The 17,967-nt window shown below is 54.0% G+C and overlaps 1 protein-coding gene across 3 annotated transcripts in view; it reads right to left on the reverse strand.

The window, feature by feature from the left end:
* Positions 1-1,253: 1,253 nt before the first annotated feature.
* SLC44A2 (solute carrier family 44 member 2 (CTL2 blood group)) overlaps positions 1,254-17,967 on the reverse strand; it is a 29,049-nt gene continuing 12,335 nt past the window's right edge. Inside the window, exons 1-22 of one of the 3 annotated variants that reach the window (XM_077859948.1) lie at positions 14,667-14,804; positions 14,133-14,181; positions 12,399-12,472; positions 12,191-12,275; positions 11,550-11,634; positions 11,254-11,364; positions 11,120-11,180; positions 10,905-11,028; positions 10,705-10,788; positions 10,503-10,615; positions 7,689-7,820; positions 7,491-7,590; positions 7,316-7,408; positions 7,057-7,141; positions 6,182-6,444; positions 6,002-6,096; positions 5,185-5,288; positions 5,008-5,081; positions 4,849-4,919; positions 4,633-4,721; positions 3,433-3,517; positions 1,254-2,982 (exon numbers count right to left, since the gene is read on the reverse strand). In XM_077859948.1, coding sequence (XP_077716074.1) covers positions 2,858-2,982; positions 3,433-3,517; positions 4,633-4,721; positions 4,849-4,919; positions 5,008-5,081; positions 5,185-5,288; positions 6,002-6,096; positions 6,182-6,444; positions 7,057-7,141; positions 7,316-7,408; positions 7,491-7,590; positions 7,689-7,820; positions 10,503-10,615; positions 10,705-10,788; positions 10,905-11,028; positions 11,120-11,180; positions 11,254-11,364; positions 11,550-11,634; positions 12,191-12,275; positions 12,399-12,472; positions 14,133-14,181; positions 14,667-14,703 — 2,139 coding nt within the window. In that variant the 5' untranslated portion in view covers positions 14,704-14,804 and the 3' untranslated portion in view covers positions 1,254-2,857. Of the gene's footprint in view, positions 2,983-3,432; positions 3,518-4,632; positions 4,722-4,848; positions 4,920-5,007; positions 5,082-5,184; positions 5,289-6,001; positions 6,097-6,181; positions 6,445-7,056; positions 7,142-7,315; positions 7,409-7,490; positions 7,591-7,688; positions 7,821-10,502; positions 10,616-10,704; positions 10,789-10,904; positions 11,029-11,119; positions 11,181-11,253; positions 11,365-11,549; positions 11,635-12,190; positions 12,276-12,398; positions 12,473-14,132; positions 14,182-14,666; positions 14,805-17,967 lie in introns of those variants that run through there. The other 2 variants (XM_077859950.1, XM_077859949.1) reach the window with 2 other exon arrangements.

A 17,967-nucleotide genomic window follows, 5' to 3' on the forward strand; every position in this document is an offset into this window, starting at 1 on the left:
ATTCAAGAGAGACAGAGAAAGGCAGAGACACAAGCAGAGGAAGAAGCAAGCGCCATGCTGGAAGCTGGATGTGAGACTCCAACCCAGGACCCCAGGACCACGCCCTGAGCCAAGGGCAGACCATCAACCACTGAGCCACCCAGGCTTCCCCATCGTGGATGAATTTGATGACATGGTGGCTGATGAGCAGCTCATCCCAGATGGCCCTGGGGTCAAATACATCCCTAATCCTCGCCCCTTGGACAAACGGAGGGCTCTGCACTCATGAGAACCTTACACCACCTCAACCCTATTCATAAATCCTACTTCCTGAAGAAAAAAAAGGAAAGAAAGAAAGAAGAAAAGAGGAAAGAAAGAAAGAAGAGGAAAGAAAGAAAAAGGAAAAAAGAAAAAGGGAAGAATGAGAAGAAAGAAAGAAAGAAAGAAAGAAAGAAAGAAAGAAAGAAAGAAAAGAAAGAAAGAAAGAAAAAGAAAGAAGAAAGAAAGAAAGAAAGAAAGAAAGAAAGAAAGAAAGAGAGAAAGAGAAAGAAAGATGGGATCCCTGGGTGGCACAGCGGTTTGGCGCCTGCCTTTGGCCCAGGGCACGATCCTGAAGACCCAGGATCGAATCCCACGTCGGGCTCCCGGTGCATGGAGCCTGCTTCTCCCTCTGCCTGTGTCTCTGCCTCTCTCTCTCTGTGTGACTATCATAAATAAATAAAAATTTATAAAAAAAAAAAAAGAGAGAGAAAGAAAGAGAGAAAGAGAAAAGAAAGAAAGAAATGGTGGCTATTAAAAAATTCCAAGGGCGGAGATACAAAGGCAGGCAGTGAAGGCGTGGCATTGGGCCCAGCAGTGACAGTGACAGATAGCTGGCAGCAGGGGGCAGCAGCGAGCCTGGAGGCGGCCGGGCAGGGGCTTAGCAATTCGCAGCTCTGCAGGTCCCAAGAGGCTGGACTAGACTGTGGGTGCCTCAGGTGCCAGGACCTGGGGGCATGTGTCCAGGCCGTGTGACTGAGGAGGTGGACAGGCCCTCGTCGCCTTCTGGAGTCCGGGGAGCAGAGCCTCATAAGAGGCATTTTGTTCAGGAGAAATCTGAGCTGCCCGCACCGTGCAGTTCAGGCAGAGATGGGGCCGGCAGACAGAGGCCTTCCTGCCCTCCCTCGTTCCCTCGGGGGACTCGGCCCAGCTCAGAGGCTCAATCCCAGGGCCAGCGAAGCGGGGGTTCCCCCTACCAGCCTCCTACTCCCTCCACAAACACTCCAGGCCCGGGCTCTGTACAATAGGCACTTTATTAGTGGTTGGAATGCAGTTAACACGCGAGAGTGTGCAAACAGGCCGGGGGGCCTGAGGGCTGGCGGGCAGGCACAGGAGACGGGGACCCCAGGCTGGGTTTCTCCCTCTCTGGGAGGCTGCCAAGGTGCTGATGAGCAAAGGCATGATACGGGGATATGGCCGGGGGTCAGGGTGGGGTGGGGGTGGGACCTGGAGGTCCCCAGCATTCAACAAATTTGGCAAAAGGATCCTCAAGGTGAAGTGATAGGGCGGGGGGTAGGGAGGGGGGTTGCCCACAGCATCTGCCCCCACCCCTTCTCCTAACACCGTTCCTTGGGCGGATTCAGCTGCCTTCTCTCTTACAAAGAGCTGTGTCGATCACTGGCAGATGGGGGGACATTCACCAGCAGGTTTCCATTAAGCAGCTCTTAGCGGGCTCCTCCCTCCTGCTCTGGGCCGGCTCCACACCTTCCGCTCCCTGCTGCCCTCCCCCGACAGACTCTCCCTCTCCTTCCAGGATCCCCCTGCTGTGGCCTCCCATGCCAGGAGACACCCCCACCTGGCCACGCCGCCACTCCCCCCACCCCAGCCACGCTCGGTGGGGAGGCGGGGACAGAAGGCACTCCACAGCTGGCCCCATCTCAGCCGTTGAGACAGACAGAAAAAGCTAATAGACCCTTTAATGCATGTCCAGGTTAAAAAATAATAATAATAAAGAAATGCATGTGGCAGCCTGTGTGCCAGCTGTTCAGCCGCAGAGGAGGGGCTCAGTCCTGGCCTGGGCAGACACCAGCGAGCGAACGAACGTGGGGGGGCCCTTAGAAGCTGGAGCTTGCTAGAGCCACCCCTCTTGCAGACACAAAGGCCGCCCCGTTGTCAGAGGGGAACAGGAAGCATGAGGCGGCCCAGGCCCCGCTGCATGCCAGACGTCAAGAGGCCTCACCAGACTTCTCCCCACTGTCCAGGCCAGTGAGGACTGAAGTGACCTGTGCAGTTCTGGGGCGCTGCCGTGAAAATCCAACTGCCCCTTGGCACAGGAAGGAGATGCCCCAAATCCTCCAGGTCCCTGGAATCCAGCAGTAACTGGATGGTTGGCGGTGGAGGGGAGGGGGGAGGCGGCAGTGATAGGACTTCAGGTGAGCCCAGGGGCCAGGGCTTCTGACCCAGCTGCCGAGCACCCAGTGTGAGACTTCTGGAAAGGTGGGGGGGCGGGGAGCGGGGCCTTTAGGACTCCGCCAGCTTCTTGTTGGTCTTGTTCAAGAGCCTCTTAAGGTTGGGAGACATGAAGTAAGGCCTCTCGGCTGAGCCATCATTCCTCTCCAGGTCCTCCACTGCGGAGAGAGGCCCCAGAGACGGTGGCATGAGGGGAGCCCATGGGCAGGGGCCTCTGGGGACAGGGCGCAAGGACCAGGGCCATAGAGAAGCCTCAGAGGGTTAGGAAGCAAGACACACTGGGACCACAGAGGGGCAGGCTGTGGTGGGCTCGGGAACGGGACACACACGCTCCCCGCGCTCCCAGGCAGGGTCGCCCCGCATGCACCCCCGGTCTACAGGGAGGAAACGAGGAGGCCTGCCTGGCCCCCGCGCCTCCCTCCCTTGCTCTCTACTCCTCGACTTCTGCCCGCTTCCCCTCCTCCTCCGCACTCCCCTTCAACAGGATGTCTCTCAGCTCGGGCGACATGAAGTAGGGTCGCTCCTGAGAGCCGTCATTCCTTTCCAGGTCCTCACCTGGGCTCCCCCCAGGAACCGGCAGGGGGGAAATGGGGTGGTCAGGAAGGGAGGGAAAGAGGGAGGCGGGGAAGAACAGGGAAGCCAGCAGGCATGGAGTAGAGGAAGAGAAAAGAAAAAAACAAAAAACAAAAAAAACAGACAGATGGAGAGACCAGAGTTAGTAGCAGCCACAAAACCCCCCCCAACAAAGCCAGAGACTCCGAAGCCGAGGGCCCAGGGGCGCAGCGTTGTAGCTGCAGCCTGGACCAGGGGGCAACGGGTCGGAGCAGCTCCGAGCGTAGGGAGGAGGCTGAGAATGCATGCCAGGGCCCTCTGCCGCGCCACAGCCGGGTCCCCGGGGAAGCGGGGGGGCGCCCGGCCGTCCAGTACAAAGCCCCATCAGATGTTATGCCCAGAGGGGAGAAGGCAGTCAGGGCCTGGCAAGGGCTGGGCTGAGGGGTCACTCACAGAAGCAGAGGAACAACGTGTCCACACACATGCCGTAGACACTGAAGAAGCCATGGGCAATCAGGTAGGAGCCGATGATCACCGTCTAGCAAGAGGAGCCACGCTGTTTCCACCCCAGCTCCTAGAGCACCTCCCGCTCACCACGCCCTCCCAGGCTCCCGGCAGCTGTTTCCCTGCTGACCAGCCCTCCCTGGAATAACATCCTAAGCCCTGCCATTCACTCCTTGTTCTCTTCAACCCCAGGGCCTTTGTCCTGACTTAGTCTAGTTTTGGTCTCCTTATCCTTCTGCTTTCAGCTCAAACATCAAGTCCTCAGGTACCACTTTCTTCAAGAAGCTGCTTCTGACATCTAGGCCCCATTTTATGCTCTCCTAGCACCGCACACCTGACCTCTGAGATCTGGCAACAATTTTATGCATGTTTAGGGCATTACGGGGATAATGCCCTCATCCCCACTAGACAGTATCTGTCCCACTTACTGCTATCCCCCCAGCAATTTGGAGACTCACAGGTCCTTGGCAGGTATCTGATAAACATGTATGGATTGAAGCGAGTGGACCATGGAGAGATTAAATAACTTGCTCAACCTGACTCATCTTTGGGCAGCAAATAGAGAACTCAGATAAAAATCTAGGTCACTGGGCTCTAAGGCCTGCACTGCTCTCAGGGTGATGACCTTACCCCCTGGTGGCCCCATCACGTCCCTGCCCTCATCCCCACCCCTTTCCCCCCACACCAGTCTCCTCACTATTCATTCCTGGCATAGGCCCACTTCTGGGCCTTTGTATTTGTTGATTCCTCCGGCTGGAGGTTCCCTGTTTCTCCTTCAGATCTTAGATCTGATATCACTTCCACAGTGAAGGCACCTGGCCTTCCAGACCTGCCCAAATCCTCCACCACAGGCTCTCACAGTTCCCTGGAACCCTCCTTGGTGGCACGTATCTGTTTGTAATCATGCATCCACCCACATCGTTAGTCACTAAGGTCCATTTGCCTCGGAAACGTTAGGTCCTCTGGAAGGAAGCCCTTTCTCCCCCCTGGGCCTGGTATACTGTAGGTGCTTACTACATGTCTGCGGACTGAATAAATAATCCACCCCCCACCTCTGGCCTCCATCCATATCTGTCTAGTCAAAAGAGACCAGGAGACCCCAGCCACCTCCTTCTCCCTGGACCCCCACCCACCCCCAAAGGTCCATACCAGTATAGGGACCCAGTAATAATTGAGGGGTGGTGCTGTGTCCTGCACAATCCTGATCCGGTGAGTGAAAAAGAAGAAAGCCAGGATCCCTGAAGAGAGGGAGGAAACCAAGATGGGTGAGGGTTCTGGCTCAAGGAAGACGTCGGGGCCCAACAGCACTTCACAGGTCACCCCGACAGGCTTCCACAGCCAGGCAGGCAGGCCGGTGGTACTCACCCACGCTCCCCACAATCAGAAGTTTGCCCAACAGGAAAAGGAAGTCAGTAACTTTGTCGAGGACGGCCACTCTGCAGGGGACAGTGAGGAGCACACATGAATACGAGCACAGGGACTGGGGGAGAAGGGAGGCAGCCGGAGGATGGTGCTGTCCCTGACCTGATGATGTTTCTCATCAGCAGGAAGAAGGCATTCCTGGCCGAGGTGCAGAAGTTGGTGCCGTAGATGGCAATCTGGAGGGATGAAGGGGGGGGATCAGGCCCCCTGGCTGGGAGTGAGGGTTCCTCATACCCAGCAGGAGCTGGCGGGCTGCTTCTGCGTCCCAGGCCTGCTCACCATGATGTAGGCATTCCTGTTGAGGAATCTGATGAATTTCTCCAGGCACCAGAAACAGCATTTGAGACATGTCATGAGGAACTTGGCGAACTTGTTCTCTGCAGCTAAGAGGAAACAGAGGGATGCAGAGGTGAAGGGAGACCCTTGCTGGGGGACCCCCATCCCCCACCTCCTTATTACATGCACAGTCCTGGACTCCTGGAGCCCACTTACTCCAAGGGACAAGGAGAGGGAACTCGATCCAGAATCCAAAACCCTCGGGGTCCTGCCCCTCGCCCAAGTAGGAACCAACTGGCTCCAGGACTCTCAGTCCAGAGCCCCTTGAAGGGCCTAGTGATGAAGCCTTTCAACCCAACCTCTAGGCAGGAGCCAATCACAACCCACACACTCCTGCCCTGGCCCCGCCTCCCACTCAGAAGCCAATCCTTGCGGAGTCCTTGGCCCCTCCCCAAAGAATAACCAATCCCAGCTTCACCACTGCAAATTAAATATAAAGTCTTAGCCCTGCCTTTCCCACAAACAAATCTTAGCCTCTTCAGGAACCAATGGTGGCCCGGGCCTCTTGGTCCTGACCCCTAGAGGTAAGAACTCCACCCAATGGGCTCCCTCAGTCATCCTAGCAGCTCCGGGAACTCACCGTTCAAACTGCTCCCCCCACCCCATGCTCCCCAAGCAGAAACCAAATCACAGTCCCATTTTTTTTTTTTTATTTTTTAATCACAGTCCCATTGCCTTAACCCCACCCCTATAAACGAATCTCCACGTGCCCCTCAGCCCTGCCCCCCAGCAGCCAATGCCAGCCACTGGTGGGCCTTACCTTTCAGGCGCTGATCCAGGTACTCAAGCATCACTCGGATGATCTGCACAATGGCCAGAATGAGGGCACCAAAGGCTAAGGAGCCTGTGTGGTACCTGCGGGCCAAAGGGATGGTCAGTGGCTGGACCAAGGCTCCTCCACTCCATCTTGTCCCCACCCCCAAGCCACAGGGAGACCCACCTGAGTGCCCGGCCAAAGGCAGAGAAGAGTGGGAAAGCAGGCAGGTCATCTGGCTTGTGCAGGGCCCAGTAGTAGGAGGCGAAGGCCCCAGCTAGTGTGACCTGGCCCAGGGCCAGCACGAAGTTGGCCAGCCAGAAGAACATGAAGGCATTGAAGATCTGCAGGCCCAGCAGGGCCCGATGGTAGCCCGACTCACCACCGTAGAAGGCAAACTGGCAGTGGGCACCAGGGCACAGGCGGGATTCGTTGGAGGAGGCGAAGGTCTGCGGGAGGGATGCAGAGCCATGTCACACCAGAGGGGCCCGGGTTTCCGAGTGGGTTCCGGGCATCAGGTCTGGGTCAGATAGACCATGGGGTGGGACAGGAGTCACGGGAATCAGAGTTAAGTCAAGGGATGGGGGGGCGAGGGTTCAGTACTGGGGGTTATAAAAGGGGTTTTAGAAGCAAGACGGGAACATTGACTCCATGGGTGTCAGAGAGACAGGATAAGCTATCCTGGGGATAAGGGTGGGGTCATGTGTCAATACAGCGGCCACGAGGACAGGACAAGAATGGCAGAGATCAGTAGGAGGACCACAAAATTCAAGATAGGGGCTTATGAAAGGCAAGGAAGGGGTTCCAGAAGCAAGAAGTGGCCATCTTTGGGTTAAGGGAGGGATATGGAGCAGGGAATGGAGTCACGGGGAGAAAGATGGGTAGTTTGTTCAGCATTCAGGGTGGGGTGGGGGCCACCAAGTTGGGTCTCTTCCCCTCGATGTTCCCGAAATCCAGCACAGGGTATACAGTAGGCACCAAATGTTTGTTGAATGGTCCCCAAGTGGGGACAAGAGGTTTCAAATAGTCTGTGGGCTGCTGGCGAAATAGCCGACCCCCACCTCAGGGTTGCAGGTTTTCCCAGCAAATTGGCAGGTGCCGTCATCAAAGATCTTATAGACCGCTTCGTTGGAAGTGGACAGGAAGCTGGAGGTTCGTTAAGGAACCTGAGTTTTGGGATTACGGGCCCCACTAGCTCGTGAGAAAGGATCCATCCCCCCACTGGGTTCTGGCCCTGCCCCCCAAGTCGCAGGTGACTTCCAGGCAAGTTTGGCCCTTAGCCACCCCCGGGGTCAGGCGTCCGGGTCTGAGGGTGGATACACAGCAGTGCTGGCCCAGTAGGCGATGCAAAGGCACAGCAGGAGAAAGGTGACCAGTGGGTATAGCAGGGAGCACATCACGTATCCCACAGCCCTGGGGAAGAGTAGACACAGGCATCAGAGCCCGGGAGGCCCTGGGACCACCCCAGCCCAGCCCCCGGCACCCTGGCACCCACCTGCTGGCTTCTTTGATGAGCGCGATGGCGATGAGAATTCTCTTCCGCAGAAAGATGAGCAGCAAGATGATAATGACCTCAAGGATGCTCAGAATGATCACTGCGGGAGGCAGAGGGGGGCCGAGTCTGCCAGCCGCCTGTCCCCACTCCCTCCCAGGCCTCACCAGGGGTAAGACGTGCGGGGGGGCTGGGACTCACTGAAGGCCATCCACGTCTGCCGCAAATGCAGGTACACGCGAAGGTCGGTCTGGAAGCCAAGGTCCACCAGGGAGATGTCAGAGCCGGCCTCGCCTCGCAGTCGCATGTACTCCATGTAGCAGTGAAATATTCCTGCACGGGGGACCGACCTCAGTCCACCAAATGCTCCCCCAACATTGCAAAGCAGGTAGGAGCACCCCCAGTGAGCAGAAGCAAGAACGAAAGCTGAGAGGGACTGACATTGCTTGCTCCTGACTCCAAGCCTTTATCAAGATTATTTATTTATGGGGATCCCTGGGTGGCGCAGCGGTTTGGCGCCTGCCTTTGGCCTAGGGCGCGATCCTGGAGACCCAGTGCATGGAGCCTGCTTCTCCCTCTGCCTATGTCTCTGCCTCTCTCTCTCTCTCTCTCTCTCTCTATCATAAATAAAATAAAAAAAAAAAAAAATTAAAAAAAAAAAAGATTATTTATTTATTCCTTTGGGGCCGGGGTGGGGGAGTAGGGAGTAAAGGTCAGTGGGAGAGGGAGAGAGAATCCCAAGCAGACTCCCCATTGAGCGGGAAGCCTGATGTGATGTGGGGGCTTGATCGCAGGACTCTGAGATCATGACCTGAGCCGAAATCAAGAGTCAGATGCGGGATCCCTGGGTGGCGCAGCGGTTTAGCGCCTGCCTTTGGCCCAGGGCGCGATCCTAGAGACCTGGGATCGAATCCCACGTCGGGCTCCTGGTGCATGGAGCCTGCTTCTCACCTCTGCCTGTGTCTCTGCCTCTCTCTCTCTGTCTCTGTGTGACTATCATAAATAAATAAAAATTAAAAAAAAGAAGTAGGTAGAAAAAAAAAAAAAAAAAAAAAAAAGAGTCAGATGCTTAGGAGAGTGAGCCTCCCGGGCGCCCTGCCTCCGAGCCTTTGTATTTGTTGTTCCTGCTGCTTAGTACTGGATTCCTCACACTCTCCTATCTCTACTCAAATGTCACCTTCTAATAAGACCTTCCCAAACCATTTTTCCCATTTCGAAATGCACCCCCTCACCCTCAATGTCTTATCCCTTCTCTCTGCTTGGACCTTCTAGAGGTTTTTCTGGTTTATTATTATTATTTTAAGATTTTATTTGTAGTAATCTGTATCCAACATGGGGTTTAAACTCACAACCCGGAGATCAAAGAGTTGCAGGCTCCCCGGACTGAGCTAGCCAGGCGTCCCCTGGTTATTTATTTATTTATTTATTTATAAATGATCTTATCTATTTATTCATGAGAGGCACACACACACACAGAGGCAGAGACACAGGCAGAGGGAGAAGCAGGCTCCATGCAGGGAGCCTGTCATGGGACTCGATCCTGAGTCTCCAGGATCAGGCCCTGAGCTAAAGGCAGTGCTAAACCACTGAGCCACCCAGGCTGCCCAGGTTTATTATTTCTTGTGCACACCCCCAGACCTAGAAAACTGCCCAGGACATACAGACACTCAATACAGGTTTGATGCATGCATGCGTAAATGAGTGGCTGAATAGGTGCCAGGATGCTATGTAACCTGAGGCTTTCCTGGCCACCCAGTAACGATGATTCATGGGTGGGGATGGAGGATGTGGGTATTAACGTTCAGTGGGGTGGCATTAGGGATTTTCAATATTTCCCTTAGCTCTTTGTAGAATAAAATTGTAAAATGCAGATAAAGTAAAATAAAAAAAAAAAAAATAGGGACGCCTAGGTGGCTCAGCAGTTGTCTTCTTTTGGCTCAGGGCGTGATCCCCAGGTCCCAGGATCGAGTCCCATATCAGGCTCCCTGCATGGAGCCTGCTTCTCCCTCTGCCTGTGTCTCTGCCTCTCTGTCTCTCTGTATCTCTCATGAATGAATAAATAAAATCTGAAAAGAAAGAAAAGAAAGAAAGGAAAGGAAAGGAAAGGAAAGGAAAGGAAAGGAAAGGAAAGGAAAGGAAAGGAAAGGAAAGGAAAAAAGGGAAAGGGAAGGGAAGGGAAGGGAAGGGAAGGGAAGGGAAGGGAAGGGAAGGGAAGGGAACCAAGGGGCCTGGCTGGCTCAGTCATGAGAGCATGAGATTCTTGATCTGAGGGTCGTGAGTTGAGTCTGACACTGGGTGTAGAGATTTCTTGAAACTAAAATCTTAAAAACAAAACAAACAAAAACCATTTGCCTCAAAAACCAGCACTCAGCTAGAAACCACCATTAACATGAGTATCTTAACATCTACGTCTTCACCTTGGGTTGCCTATCAGACATCTTCCCCCTGGGAATGTTTATCTGAATAATCAGAATGTGAAGCACTGAGTTTTGCGCATTGCCTCTGGCTGCCACAAGCCTGAGATCTACAGGACCCTCCCCCTACCTCATCTGCATGCTTTTTCTCATTAAGCCTCCTAACTAGTAAATACCAATTATCCCCACTTTACAGAGGAAGAAATTGAGGTACAGGGAGGTTGAGTCACCTGCCTGAGGTCACAGAGGAGGGAACCGGGAGAGCCAGCACTTCATCCCCAGCTGTCTGGTACCAGAGCACCCATCTGTAACCATTGTGCTAAGTGGTCTCCTTGAGAATGCTTTTTGGGGTAGATAAAGTACAGATCCAGGCCCCATCTGGAAGGCTACAATTTAACTCATCCCCATCGATAAACACTGAGGTTCCAAGTACTGCTCCCATAGACAATGCCGAGATGAACTTCCTCACAAATAGGCCAAATAAAAGCCGGAGAATGTCTGATGGTTTAGGACAAGATTCTTGAGGGCCACTGGCAGGTCAAAGAGCACTGGCGTTTTGTAGACTGCGGGGTGGGGAGGGGTCACGGAGTGGGAGACGTACCATAGCCCAGCACCAGAATCACCATGATGATCATCACCCAGACCATGATGCCGGCCAGGAAGCGGAGCAGGACGATGAAGAGGAGGCTCATCAGCATAGCGATGACCAGGCCTCTGGGGATAAAATGAGGGCATGGGCAGACCGCATCCTCACCAGCCTCAGCCTACACAGACTGGGAGGACCACACTCCTCCCCAACTTACATGACTATCCAGTACCAGGAGACCGTGTAATCTTCAAATATCCGCATGGCCAGCTGCCGGGCCTCCAGGACCCCGTTGGCCTTCCTGGGGACAGGCAACAAGGCTCGTGTGAGAGCCCTTCCCTGATCGGGCCAGCCCCAGGGGATGCCCTGGCCCACCCCAGAAAGTAGGACGCCGATGTGGTGGGCCTCGGTCCTCACTTGGCTCCCTCCACCAGCTCTGTGATGTTTTTTCGAAAGCCATGCCCATCCTCGTAGGTCGTCTCATTGCCCACCATGAGGACCCCCTTGTGGGCGTGGATGGCTGGGAAGCATCGCCGGGCCACTGCGTGGAGCAGGGAATGAGACCAGTCAGGCCGAGCCCCTGAAACCCCCCCAACTCCGCCCCGCCCCCGTTTCTAGAACCCCAAACTCACAAGGTTTGCTGGGGATGAGTACAGCAGGGCAGTCGCCATCCCGAAGCACTTCAGCCACACCCTAGCAAGAAAGGGAGAGGGGTTAATGCCCCAGGTCAGCACCCTGCACCCGCCCCTACCTAGGCTCCCCTCACCTTGTTGTTCTGGAAGCCAGGCACACAGAACTGCTTGTAATATTCAAAGTCCTGGGATTTCTGAGCGTTCAGGTAGGTGAGGTAACGGTCAGGGCACTTCTCCACGCAGATCTTGGGGAGCAGGAGGCCGGGGTTGGGGGGATCAAGATAGACAGCCAGGCCCCACCCAGGACAGAGGCCCCACCTCCCATTCACCAGGGAAAAGAAAAGGCCAAGAGCAGCTGTCCCTAGAGGGAGAAAATGACCTGGTAAAGGAAAGCAGGGGTAGCAAAGAAGATGGGAAATGGCCAAATTACCTGAGGGGTGGGACACTGGAATTCCAGCAGGACCAGGGGGCTGGCACACTTCACGATGTTGAAATAAAACAGGAAGGGTTTGTTCCTAGGGTTGGGGGAGGGATATGAAAACTGTCAAGGCTTCTCAACCTCCTGATGTAAAATATCTAATGCAAGCAACTCTAGTAGCAGCAACCCCAAGCTCTTCTAAGCTCTGCCTACTGGCTCATCGATCCAGCCCAACAGTCTCCTGAGGGTGGGACTGTGATGATCCCCATTTCAGAGATGAGGAAAATGAGGCCCAGAGAGGTTGAGACACTTGCCCTAGCTCACACAGCCAGAGAGTGGCACAGCCTGGATTGAATCACCTTTAGCTCACTGTTCATCCCCGCCTGACATCAGATCAGGGACTGTCTCCTCTCAGTCCTTCCCCTAAATTGTGAGCTACCAGAGGACAAGACTCTTAATGTCTCATTTAGTGCAGTGTCCTCAAAGCCTAGAACAGTGGTTGGGGATGGATGGTGGGAGATTTATAAGCATTTGTTGACTGAACTAATGGATAGTGGAGGTGGGGGAAACCTAGAACCTTCTCCCCAGTGCTCATGAAGCCATCCTGCCCGCACCTCTCCAGTCCCACCAGGTCCCCAAGGAGCCAGACTCACGCATTTTTTGTGCCCTTCTGCCCGCAGAACTCGCCTCGGCTATCAGTAGGGTAGATCACCTTCCGAGGGTCCCCATGGGTCCAGGCTGTGGAGGGATCCAGGGACACTGAGGCACTGCCATTCTTCAGCACCATCCCCATTTCTGCCCTAGAGGCTGTGGCTCGTCCTCCCACCTTGGAACCCCGATCCTGGGCCCCCCTCCACTCACCTATGATGCCTACAGCCACATAGCCCACAATGGCCAGGAGGAGGAACACACAGCAGATGATGTCTGTGCAGCCCCTGGAGAACAGGGAACAGCATCAGGGTGGGAGCCTTGGGGCCCTGTGTATCATGAACCCCATCTTGCCCTGGACATATACCTACATCCATATGTTATTTGGACATATGTCCCTGTGGTGTGAATGCTGTACCAAAAAGCACCTACATTTTATTCTTATTTATTTATTTATTTTTAAAGCAAGCTCTACACCAACACCAGGCTCGAACTCACAACCCTAAGATTAGGAATCACATGCTCCAGGGACTGAGCCAGTCTCACACAACTTACATGTTGATACCTAATGCTACACTGTTCTTGAAGCAGTTGGCCACAATGTTCAGCTCTCTTTTGAGAGTGCTCATTTCCCCCCACCTTGAATAGCAACAGGTATTAAATGTTTTTTAAAATTTAAATTATTTTAAAAATACATACATCCATACATAATTTAAGCTCTTTTTATTACTATAAGATTAAACATGAAGAATTCCATACAGGAATACATGCAATATTAAAATAAGTCACCCACGCAGCCTCTCTCCCTATAAGTAACCTCTGTTAATGATTTCTTGGGAGTCTTTTCTTTTCTAAGTTTATTTATTTACTTATTTTAGTAATCTCTACACCCAACCTAGGGCTGGAACTCATGACCCTGTGGTCAAGAGTAACTTATCAAACTAGTTCCAACGGATGGACATTCAGATTGTTGGTTTCTGCCATTTTCAAAAAGGCAGCTACACCATACATTTTTATCCAGGTATGCCGGGTTTATGGAGAATTTTTTTTCCCTAGAATTTTACTCTTTGGAACAAAGAGCTGCACATTTAAAAATTCATATTTTGAGACACCTAGGTAACTCAGTTGGTTAAGCATCGCACTCTTGGTTTCAGCTCAGGTCATCGTCTCAGTGTAGTGGGATCAGCACAGAGTCGACTTGGGATACTCTCTCTCCCTTCCCCATCCCCCCCCCCCCCCCACCGTACCTAGGTACTCTCTCGTGCTTAAATAAATAAATACAAAAAATAATAATAAAAATAAATAAATACAATTTTAAAAAATTTTATATTTCCCAATTCCCTCCAAAAGCCACTGAGCCACTTAGATTCAGAGCAGCATATGTGCCAATCTTTTTAATCTTTGCTAATCCATGATGGGGAAATGCTTTTTTTTATTTTTAAGATTTTTATTTACTTGAGAGAGAGAGAGAGCAAGTGAGAGCACAAGCAGAGGAGAGGGGAAGAGAGTGAGGGAGAAGCAGGCTCCCAGCTCAGCAGGTGGGGCTGGATCCCAGGACCCTGGGATCATGACCTGAGCCTAAGGCAGACACTTAAAGACTAAGCCACCCAGGTGCCCCTGTGATGGGGTAACCCTACTTGGTTATTGTTACAAATCTCATTCCTTTACCTTTCAGTGAGTTTGCACATTTCCCCATAACTACACGGTCTGCTATGGTATTTCTTGTTCTAGAAATTCTCTTTCAGTCTTTTGCCTGAGTTTAAAAATTCATTTATAAAGACTCTTTGTATCCTGAGGAACTTAGTTATTTTAACTGTCACGTCGCAAATACTGATCACCAGTTTGTTGGAGAGCAGAAGTGTGGTTGGGGGGTGGCTGAGTAAAGAAACGGGGGTGTTGGGATTGCTAGCAGAGACCCCCTCCCCTCCCAGCGACCCCAGCCCTTACCTGTGATAAATGGGTCCTTTGAAGGTAGGGTCATACTTCTGCGGTGTCCCTGAAAACAGCGAGATTGAGCAGGGGGACCAAGAAGGGGCTGCAAGACCACCCTCCCCCAGAAGTGCCTCGGAGTATCTCTGGCCCAGGGAGGAGTCCTGTCCTGAGGCCTCATCCCACCTCCAGGCCACCACGTCCCTGCCCCCAATGGGGGCAAGGCCAAGTCAGGAGGAGCAGTCGCGATGGAGAGCAGCCCCGAGTATCCCCCGCGGCCCGCCCGCGGAGGTCGGGGCTGGACCGGGGACGGGGAGCCGGGGAGGGGCGGGGGGTCCAAGGTGGGATGTGGAGAAGGTTCCAGCGGGAGGCTGCGGAGGGGGCTACAGAGACAGGCGGCCCAGGGAGGGGGCTCTGCAGGGGGCTCCCAGGACGGCCCGGGGAGGGGCGCTGGCTCGCGCGGGGCAGGGGCTCCCGGCCTGCGCCCCACTCCCGCTCCCCGCGGGGACCCCCCAGCGGCCGGGCCCGGGTGCGCGAGGGGGCGCCGCCTACCGTGCTTCCCGTAGTAATGCTGCCGCTCGCCCCCCATCCCCGCGGCGGCCGCCCGCTCCGAGCCCCCGGGCCCCGGGTCTGGAAGCGCGGGCGTCCGGGCGAGGGACGGACCGACCGACCGGCGGCGGCTCCTCCCAGCCGGGAGCCAGGCGGGGCGGCCCAAACCGGTCTGACCGGCCCTAGCGGAGCGGCGGCCTCGGGACCGACGGGCCGGCGGACGGGGGGGCGGGGGGCGGGCGGGGCGGCAGCTGCTCCCGCCACTCACCCGCCGCCCGATTTAGCCCCGTCCGCTCCCGGAGCCGCGCCCAGCCCCCGCCCCCCCATCCCCGGCTTCACCCCCTCCCACCCGGCGGCGCCGCCTGCGACGCTGCTCAGCCCGGGAGGGCGCCTCCCGTCGCCCCATCCTCCAGGTGCGGAAAGTGAGGCGCGGGGAGGCGACCCCAGACGTGGGCGCCGCAACCCCGGCAGATGGCTGAACCCAAACTCCCAAATATAGAGTATTTGCGCTGAAAACTCTCAAGCCAGTGGACGCGTTTTATTTTGGTCTGCTTTTTATTTTATTTTATTTTATTTTATTTACTTATTTATTTATTTATTTATTTTTAATGAAATGCCAACAGTTAAATATTGGGAAACTGCATATAAAAACCTACATCGGAAAAAAAAAAAAAAAACCTACATCGGGCATATGGGTGGCTCAGTGGTTGAGCGTCTGCCTTCAGCTCAGGTCATGATCCCGGGGAGCTGGGATCCAGTCTCCTATCAGGTTCCCCAAGGGGGGACTGCTTCTCCCTCTGCCTCTGTCTCTGCCCCTCTCTGTGCCTCTCATGAATAAATAAATAAAATCTTAAAAAGAAAAAAAAAACCCACATCGTTAGTCTGTTGAAGACTGGAAAAAATGGGACTGGCAGCCCAGATGCCACATCCCTGCCTGGCATCGCCCTTCGTGGCCTGCAAGGCTACACACCTGAGCTCACCATCCCTGCACACTTCCCAATAGTGAATCTTGAAGCTATTGTTTTGTAGAACAAGTGTGTATTGAGCGCCTACTGGGTGCTGGCCCAGAGCTGGGCATTGAGTACAGTAGCAGACGGTGGCAGATGAGAGACCCAATTTTGTGGCTCTGTCCTTGTGGAGCTGACATCCAAACCACATGGCCCGAGATTCACATGTGCCTTCTGCCCTATCCAAGCCAGAGGACAATCCAGCCAGTGTCTTGCCTGCCCTGAGCCCCCTGCACAGTGAAACGAGGCTAAAGTATAAAATCAAAACTAGGCGGGGATCCCTGGGTGGCGCAGCGGTTCAGCGCCTGCCTTTGGCCCAGGGCATGATCCTGGAGTACGGGGATCGAGTCCTGAGTCGGACTCCCTGCATAGATCCTACTTCTCCCTCTGCCTGTGTCTCTGCCTCTCTCTCCCTCTCTCTCTATCATGAATAAATAAATAAAATCTTTTAAAAAATAAAATAAAATCAAAACTAGGCAAAGACCCATCACAGGATAACAGGATATACAGTATACAGTTGGCATGGCAATTTACAGTTGGTGTTTAACTGATGTGGGGTTATACAGTAGGTATGGAGGGACCACTAGTATGGGGCATGCAGAGTGGAGTGGCATTATACAGTCGTGGAGGCATACAGCCAACACAGAGGTATACAGTTGCCATGAGGTTTTAATCACTGTGGGGGTACACAGCAGGGGTGGAGGTATACACTGGTGCAAGGTATACAGTCAGCAAAGAGTTGTATAGCCAGCGTGAGGGTATTCAGTCAGTGTGGTAGGCACAGTCAGCTGGCTCTGCCGCCCATACTATACTCCCCACACCAACCTTCCACTCCCCAAGCTAACTGTATGCTCCCTCGATCATGTGCCTGTTCTCACTGTACCCCCCAACAGCTCTTTGAGGCCAGCTGTACACTTCACAGCATAGTCGATTATACAGTTGGTGCCACAATCAAGAGAAATATATATTCAGTGTGAGGCACACGTCAGCAATGGGGTTATACAGTGTGGTCATAAACAGTTGGTGCTCAATAACTGTAGCTGCTATCTCAGAGTCAAGCATCCCCTGGCAGGGCTCTGGTCACTAACTCAGCTTGCCCCCTGGAGGAAGGCACTGTCCCCCCAGGGACCTCCAGCGGTGGAAGCCCCAGCTGACCCCTGGCCCACAGGCTTTAGCAAACGGGAGAGCTTCAAGGCTCCCAGCCATGCCCTTGGGTGACCAGGCCTCCCAAAGAAACCCTGTGGTTCCCGTGGTCTCTGCCAACCCCCACCCAGTCCCAGCAGTGGACAAAAAAAGCGGGCCAGGGACAGGCTGCGGCCTCTTCCCAGCTACACTAGGTCCCTCGGGGACACTCCTGCAGACTCAGGACTTCAACACCAGCGCCACCCTGGCGATTCCCAAACGTTGGTCCCCTGAGCCGCACACCCTTGTGACACCTGTCTCCTGGAAGTCTCATGAGTGTCTCACACTCAGCACAGCCAGATCCAAGCCTCTCAGCTTCCCCAACCTGCCCCGGCTCAGAAAAGGCACTTTGTCACCCCAAGTGCTCAGACCAGAAACCTGCCATGCGTCTCTTTCCATCACACCAGGTCTGCCTTCAGAATCCATCGAGAATCCGGGCACTTCTCACCCCCACCCTTGTCACACAGCTGTGGTTTTCTGCCTGGACCAGTGTAGGCAGCTCCACTCTGCTCTCCCAGCCTCCTCCACCCCTCCCCATCCGTTCCTTCCATAGCAGCCAGAGAAGCCTGTGAACACTTGAGTCAGGGTATGTTACCCTGCCCAGAACCTTCCATGGCTCCCACCTCACTCAGAGGAAAAACCCAACTCTTCACCATATAACCCCCAACTTCCGCCTCATCTCCTCCCTCTCTCCCCCTTTCCTTGCTTGTTTCAGCTTCACTGGCCTCATTAGCTAAACCGCAAACTTACCAGGCATGATCTCACCTCAGGACCTTTGCACTAGCTGTTCCCTCTACCTAGAAATCTCTTCCCAGAGAGGTCCATGTGGCTCCACTTCATTCAGGCCTCTGCTCGATCATCCCTCCTCAGAGAGGCTTTCTCTGAGCATCCCAAACAGCATCCCTTCCCCTTCTATCTCATCACCCTATTTTATTTTATTATTGTTTTTTATTACCACCTGACACGTCACATTTACTTATTGCTTGTTTACAGTCTGCCCCCTTGCCTGTTCGTAGCACAAGGGCAGGAATTTATGCCTGTTCTGTTCACAACTGTTTCCAGGGCCCGAAATAGCACCTGGCACTCAGTGTTTGTTGAATGAATAACCACAGTAT

This window comes from Canis aureus, chromosome 19, assembly GCF_053574225.1.
Source record: "Canis aureus isolate CA01 chromosome 19, VMU_Caureus_v.1.0, whole genome shotgun sequence".
In the NCBI taxonomy this organism is placed as follows: domain Eukaryota; kingdom Metazoa; phylum Chordata; class Mammalia; order Carnivora; family Canidae; genus Canis; species Canis aureus.